This window comes from Choristoneura fumiferana, chromosome 3 (assembly GCF_025370935.1).
Source record: "Choristoneura fumiferana chromosome 3, NRCan_CFum_1, whole genome shotgun sequence".
Lineage (NCBI taxonomy): Eukaryota > Metazoa > Arthropoda > Insecta > Lepidoptera > Tortricidae > Choristoneura > Choristoneura fumiferana.
The window spans coordinates 21709609-21717031 of record NC_133474.1 but is presented as its reverse complement, the minus strand read 5'-3'; the positions used below and the strand labels follow the sequence as shown (position 1 = coordinate 21717031).

Below are 7423 nucleotides of genomic sequence, written 5' to 3'. Positions count from 1 at the left end.
CAGGCTAGTCAAAATAATTCTTCTCCGGCCAGTATCCAGCCCTCTTCCCGTCTCAGTCCTGCGGGATCCTGCTCTACGGCGCCCCGGGCACGGGCAAGTCCCACGTGGGCTCCTGCCTGGCCCGTCTTCACAACATGAGCCTCATAGTAGTGAAAGGACCAGAGCTACTGTCCAAATACATCGGGCAGAGCGAGAAAGCTGTCCGGGACGTGTTTGACAAGTAAGTTCCAATACGCACAAAGCGTTTTCGCTGATCCTTCATCATCTGGACAGCTGTGGAGTGGAATGCCCCGTCTGTGTCCGTGTTCCCTGGTCGCTACAATCTGGCCGTCTTCAAGTCTAGGGTGAATGGCCATTTATTGGGCAAGCGTGCTCTGTCTTTGTCCACATATTCGCTTACCGTCAAGCGTGATTGTGGTCAAACGAAACCCTATTTCTGTATATAAAAAAAAGTTGTTGCAGACTTCTCTTCGTCCACAATCAAATGAAATGAAAGGTTACTTTGTAAAAGAAAACTTAGAGGGCAGTACATGTCTTTTAGGACTTCTCAAGTCAGCGCAATTAGAAGATACATGACTGTATGGTGAAAAGGTGTTTCCATTCCATATAACGACGGTTGAGAACCAATACCGTCTATCTGCCATCTTTTAGCATGATAGTTGTTATTGATTCTTAACCGTCGATAAATTGCCAGGGTAAGTAAACCTATAGGGTACTTCCACTTGTCCTAGAAACTTGGAATTTGGTATGAAAGTGACTCTTGTACAGAAATAAGAAAAGTCTGAAAATCTCTTTTTTTGTGTCTGTCGGTCTATGTAAATAGCCAATCTAAAATCATTCCATAATCCGCTGGACTATTCATAGATACGAAGTACCTACTGTACGGAACTCGCATTTGACCGGATTTTGTTTTTACGGTGAATTTTACTAGTAATTTTGTATTTTTTATTGTTAAATAAATAACACGTGGAAGCTGGACTAAAATAAGCACGGACTATAATTGCGTGCTTATTTTAGTCCACCTTCTTCCTTGAGGTATTAAAAAGAGTGACCAGGAATACAAAAACCTGACGCGAGGGCAGCACTTATACGTTTTATATTGCAATATTCTTTACACTTACTATACGATACCTACCAGTCATTGACAACGGTGTCGGTGATGTTATTTAAAGGAATATTTTCTAACCCCTCAGACTTTTTCTGTGACAAATACTTTTATACATTGTGAATTGGGATGTCCCAATTTTTGACAACATATAATAAATCGAAAACCATTTGGAGAAATAGGCTTTGTGAAAGCGTGTTTCAGAAATAGATTCCAAAAATGTGATTAACTGAGTTAAATAATCAAAATTTAAGTAATGACCCTCATTTGACCCCTGCGGTGTCTCGTCACAAAGGCAGTTATAAAGCAGGTCTACATGCTTAACCAAACTGACAGTTTGAAATGTTCCTGTCCTGCTTATAATAGCAAAGAGTGACAAAGATAGAACTTTAATCACATGATGCGCACCCGGCCTTAACAGTTGTCATTTACCGTAAAGTCCGAAAAGTACACGAATATTTCCAATGTATTTTTACAAATTAAATTATTAAATGACTATGTTACAAGTTAATACAAAAGAAGTTAAATATCAGATTTTAATAAAAAAATATCTATTTACTATCACTCCATTAAACAAACAGGAATAATCGAAGCTAAAAAAAGAGAAATAAATAAAACTATTTGTCATGGTTCATTTAGGACTTTAGGACCCTAAACCTTGCTTGAATTATTGTCAAATTGTAATGCCACAGATTGTTATGTACGACCTGAATTTTTCAAGGCAATGGAACGTGGCTGTCTCACTGTGACGTCATCCAGCGTATTTCGTAAAAAAATATAAAAAATTAGATACTCATCCAAATTCAAAAACAACGAAAATGGTATCTTAAAATATCCTATTCTTTCCAAAAATAAAATAAAAACTATAGGTTATTTTTTTGGTGCATCCCAATTATTATCCTTCTAAGACTATGGATAATCTTCGGCATTTTAACGCACAAAAATACAAAATAACACTTTTAAATACCACGCGCCAACTACGTTAAACTTTGTCAGCTTTGATAGATGTCATTTGAATTGAGTGACCAGTGCGTTTTTGTCAAACTTAAAACCTAAAATTCCTAAAAGTGCCTCCGAAGCGGTAATGTTTCGTGTGCTCTCCTAACCCATTTGGGAATACAGGCGTGATGTTTGTGTGTGTGAGTGTGTTACCAGTGCAAGAAATTAATTCTATTGGTTTTCCGCAATATGGCGAGGTTTTATATAATTCTGGTCAGCCTTCACCTCAAGATAACCGTAATACATAAATACAAATTGATTGATATTGAACCTCGTGCTAACAGTTTTGTTCACCCCCAGGGCCGACATGAAGCGACCCTGCATACTCTTCTTCGATGAGTTCGACAGTCTCGCGCCCAAGTAAGTGCCGCATTGTAAGTACGTCACGCTTTTCCTGTATCGCCTAAAAATGCATCGACGACAAAACGATTCAATGTTATCTCGGGCCACGTGAAATTTTGTCTGTACAGTCAAATGAAAAGATATCGTTACGGCAAAAGTTACAAAAATACACGGCTTTATGCACTTAAGAATAAGAATAAGAATAAATTTTATTGAAACAGTTAATTTACATTTCATGAATAGATTAAAACGATCTAAACAATATAGTACTGCGGCAGATTCTTAAAAAACAATTTCCCGTGACACCCTACACTAGGCTAGGCCTGTCTGTTAGAGTGACAACACCCTTTACCAATTGTGACGATTCAAGCGACAGCATCTTTTAATCTGTATAAATTAAACTTAAAAGTTTCCATGCATAAAATAGACAATATACAATAAAATACAACTTAAAATTAAGGATGTGTATAGTATACACATTTTTGTAATTTTGGCCGTGTCGATATCCAAAGAAGGATCTTCGCACTTGACTGTACTCGTAAGTGCTCGCGTACTTTATAAAGTACAAATCAATTTATTGAACCAGGCGTTACTTTGCGGAGGTCCATTAAAATTTGATTCTAACAAGTGTTTTGGAAAAATTGATCTGTGATACTCATTCCTTCACGGCGAAACATGTTCTTTAAATCTAGCATTAAAACTCCGACCTGTCTGCCCTATATATATTTTTATTACAGTAATTACAATAAGCTTGTAAACACCCGATCTAATTCCTATATCTACCTTTTCTTCGTGGAGGAACTGATGAACACACGTTTCTAAAAAAAATTAAAGAGGAAGATTATGAGGTGAAGATGAGCTCTGGATCAGTTCGAAACGCGTCAGTGTATTGACAGTGTGGTGGTGGTGATATATGGGTTTGTGTGTGTTCTTTTATCCTGTCTTTTTTCCACAGACGCGGCCACGACTCGACAGGCGTGACCGACCGCGTGGTGAACCAACTGTTGGCGCGTATGGACGGCGCGGAGGGCGGCGCCCGGGGACCCGTTATAGCGGCCACTTCACGCCCCGACCTGATCGACCCCGCCTTGTTGCGGCCAGGCCGACTGCAGCGGCACATATACTGCGCTCCGCCGGACCAGGTAGAGGCCCATATAATAGCTCTAAGACATGGAGCCGTCCACTCATCTCCAGTAGAAAATTTTTGAACGACTTAGTCGTTCATGGAATTGCCGAAAAAACTTGATTACCCTATCGATGTCTTAGGTGTGACGCGTCAGGACCTAAAGTTGGGAAATAATACCAGTGCTGGTTATGTGCCTTTCTTTTGACACTCTGATTCCCCTTATCTCGTAACGACTCTACGGGTCGCAACTGGCCAGATGCATAAAAACGGCACTCTCTCACTTACCCACAGAACGATCGCCTCGCAGTGCTACAGACACTCAGCAAGAGTGTGGCGACAGCTGCCGACGTGGACTTAACCCAGCTGGCGGCCGCCACCGAAGGGTTCTCGCCCGCTGACCTCAAGGCGCTACTCGTCACTGCACAACTCGGCAGCCTTGAGAAACAACTGGTAAGACATCACTCAACAGAACGACAGTCTGTACTAATGTGAAACACTCGCAGTCCACGATGCCATAAGCCAGGGATGGCGAACCATTACGTATTAACGTGCCATTTTTCTAAAGAGATGATTGTCTTTATTTGTTCTATGTTTGTTCCTATGTTTGTTTTTTATGGCGTTAAATAAATGTATTTTCTTTCTTTCTTTCTTTCTTTCTTTAATGAGGTCATAGACGTGCCATCAAATAATTTCTAGTTTGTGGTTATTGGGAAAATAATAATAGTTAAAATAGCATGAGCCAGCTTCTTCATACAATTAAATGTGTCTGGTGTATAATTTCCTAGTGCATAGTAAATTTTGTGAGCAGTGACGTGCCCGAAATATTGTGTCGCGTGCCGTTAATGGCACGCGTGCCATTGTTTCGCCATCCCTGCCATAAGTCATCAGTACGCTCGACATCCTAAAGTGAACTAAAAGAATTTCCTTGCTCACCCGCGACCTTACGATAGCTAAGCTTATGCAAAATATGCGTGTTCATGCAGTTCCTCCACCTCCACACTGTAAGAACACACACAAATCACACAAACCCATCCATCACCACCACCACACTACACTGACGCGTTTCGAACTCAACCAGAGCTCATCTTCAGAGTGACACAACCGTACACCATGTTACCAGTTGTTAGACAACAACTGGTAACAACAACAACTGACAACAACAACTGACTGACTGACTGAGTAGCGTAACTCGGTAGTTTGATAAATATCTGGTAAGATATTGCTACTTCATCCTACAATAGAATAGCAGTATCAACTATACTCATGTCAAACACTCACTGCCCGTGGTGCCATAAATCATTGGTTCTTTAGGAAAAAGCTTTCCCTAGAAGCGCGTGTGGTGTGTCACAGGTTATTTGATTCCTTAAGTAATGAAAAATAGTGTGAGCTGGCGCGTCGCGTGGTGATTTATTAATAAGTGTGGATAATTTAATAAACGATTTGTGAATAATCGCCTACTTCATCTACATTGCAGATGAAAAACTTCTTGATTTCGTTAACTTCGACGGATGGCTCCGTTCGTTGATAGAAGCTTACCAGGTTATTAACTTTTTTTTGGACCATATCGTTAAATTGCGTGCGTATAGTTTTTTAACTGGAAAAGAAAGTAATATACATTGACATTCATAAGTGCTTGTTATAGCCTAAATTGAATAAAGATATTTTGACTTTGACTTTGACTTTAAGTAAGGCCGCGACCACACCGCTGCTTAAAAAACGGTGACAGTACGGAATCGCAGTGACGCATCATATGCGCACCGTTTTTATCGCATGCTCTCCACACCGCTGCTCAAAATACGTAGACGGTGCGGAATCGCAGTGACGTGCGTATCTTAAGTAGCGGTGTAGAGATCAGTCAATAAAAACGGTGCGCATACGATGCGTCACTGCGATTCCGTACTGTCACCGTTTTTTTAAGCAGCGGTGTGGTCGCGGCCTTACTTAAAGTCAAAGTCAAAGTCAAAGTCAAAGTCAAAATATCTTTATTCAATTTAGGCTATAACAAGCACTTTGAATGTCAAAAAAAATCTACCACCGGTTCGGAAAAACCTCTGCTGAGAAGAATCCGGCAAGAAACTCAACGAGGTATATTTTTTTTAAAACAGATTTACAATATTATTAAATGATATGTATACATCACAAGTATTTAACACAACTTTATTTTTACTTAAGCACTCGTCAGACATAGTCGTAATTTATAAAAATACAGAATTATATGGTTCAACTGATGATTATAAATCAGGAATAATCAGTCTCCGTCCCTTAATTATAATCGTGAGTTGAACCGTTTTATTCTGTTATTTTCGAAAACAAAGTGTTAGTAGTATTTTCGCTGTGTGATCAAATCAGTATAATTGATATTTAACTTTTTTGTGTTTGTCACAGCTGAGCGGAGTGGAGAAAGACATGGAGTCAGTGATCGTTAGCAAAGCCGATATACAGAGTGCTCTCCTCGAGACGAAACCCTCTCTGTCTAAAGACCAAAGGGTGTTCTACGATATGATGTAAGATAATTTGAATATTGTTTTGTTTCACTTGTTTATGTTCATTAAGTTTAAATCTAGCAAGTGGCATTTTACTCACGTTCTGTGATCGAGTTGATTTGTAATATAATAAAATAGTAAACATGAGAAGCATCACGCGTGATTTTTTATGAACAGTTACATACCCTCCTCTGCTTTATCATCACACATTTAAAACAAAACAAACTAATCTTTGCAACTACCCCGAACATCAAAGTTTTTGTTCAAAATTTTATTTTTAGGTAAATCAACTTGTCTTGTTACCGATTGACCCTTTTAGATTTTAAACTATTTAAGTTTTTAAATAGTAATAAAACGTCTCTTTATTTACAGATACAAGAGGTTCCGTGGCGACAAGTTGTCACCCGACCAGAAACTTATGTCGCGTCAGATGGAGAAACAAAGAGTTACCTTAGCTTAGCTATCATACTTTAGGCTGCGTTTCACCAGAGATGTGCGTGGATGGGTTTCGAACGTGGAGGTGGACGTGGAGGAACGTGTTTTCATGAACCAATAGAAACTCTTCATTTACCTATCATATTCATCGCACAGCACAGCTCTAGTGGAAACAGCTGAGCGGAGCGAGGATAGGTAAAGCGTTTCTCTTAGTTCATGACAAACAAATTCCTCGCAACACATCCTCACAGTTCTCTGGTAGAAACGCAGCCTAATGAAAGAAAGAAAGAAAATATTTTTTTTAATGGCGTTCATAATGTAAAAAAATGCTATTTTGTCTACGGTGCGAGTCATAGTTAATTATTAATAAGTTAAGCACAAATTTTATATAGGTGTTTGTATATTTTGCAGTTGTTTTTATTTTAATTATTTATTGTTGAAAGAAATAAATCGGGTTTTTAGATACTCGTGTTTAATTGTGTTACCTTTGTTACCTGTATTTGTAAGTATGTAATATACTTTGTTGTTTCTTTAAAAAAATATGGCTCTGTCCATCGGAGGACAATTTTGCCAGTGTCTAGTAGTTTTTGCCGTTGTACGGTAAAAAAATTCTAGAAAACGAAATATGAGAGGTGATGGTGGATGAACGATGACCGTAATATACTTTATAAAATGGAATGGTTCTTATGATAATCCATAGTCCATAATTTACATAAACAAGTGAAAGGAAGAATCTCCGTTTGTTGATTATCTATCAAGTTCGTTTTTAAATATTTGACGTGAACAAAAGACGTTCTAACACCATGGAAAAAATAAACTTTAATAAAAATAAAAAACATTGTAAAATTTTTGTCAAGCTTTATATTTATTGACTGTATTTGCGCTTATCCAGCCTACTTATAAAATGTACATATACAAATGTTCTATGCAACT

At 38.5% G+C, this 7423-nt stretch overlaps 1 protein-coding gene across 2 annotated transcripts in view; it reads left to right on the top strand.

The window, feature by feature from the left end:
- LOC141426907 (peroxisomal ATPase PEX1-like) overlaps positions 1 to 6953 on the top strand; it is a 24969-nt gene extending 18016 nt beyond the window's left edge. The window contains exons 8-13 of one of the 2 annotated variants that reach the window (XM_074086158.1): positions 33 to 220; positions 2405 to 2464; positions 3402 to 3588; positions 3864 to 4022; positions 5958 to 6076; positions 6428 to 6953. In XM_074086158.1, the coding sequence (XP_073942259.1) occupies positions 33 to 220; positions 2405 to 2464; positions 3402 to 3588; positions 3864 to 4022; positions 5958 to 6076; positions 6428 to 6515 (801 nt within the window). In that variant the 3' untranslated portion in view covers positions 6516 to 6953. Of the gene's footprint in view, positions 1 to 32; positions 221 to 2404; positions 2479 to 3401; positions 3589 to 3863; positions 4023 to 5957; positions 6077 to 6427 lie in introns of those variants that run through there. The other variant, XM_074086160.1, reaches the window with a different exon arrangement.
- The last annotated feature ends 470 nt before the right edge of the window (positions 6954 to 7423 follow it).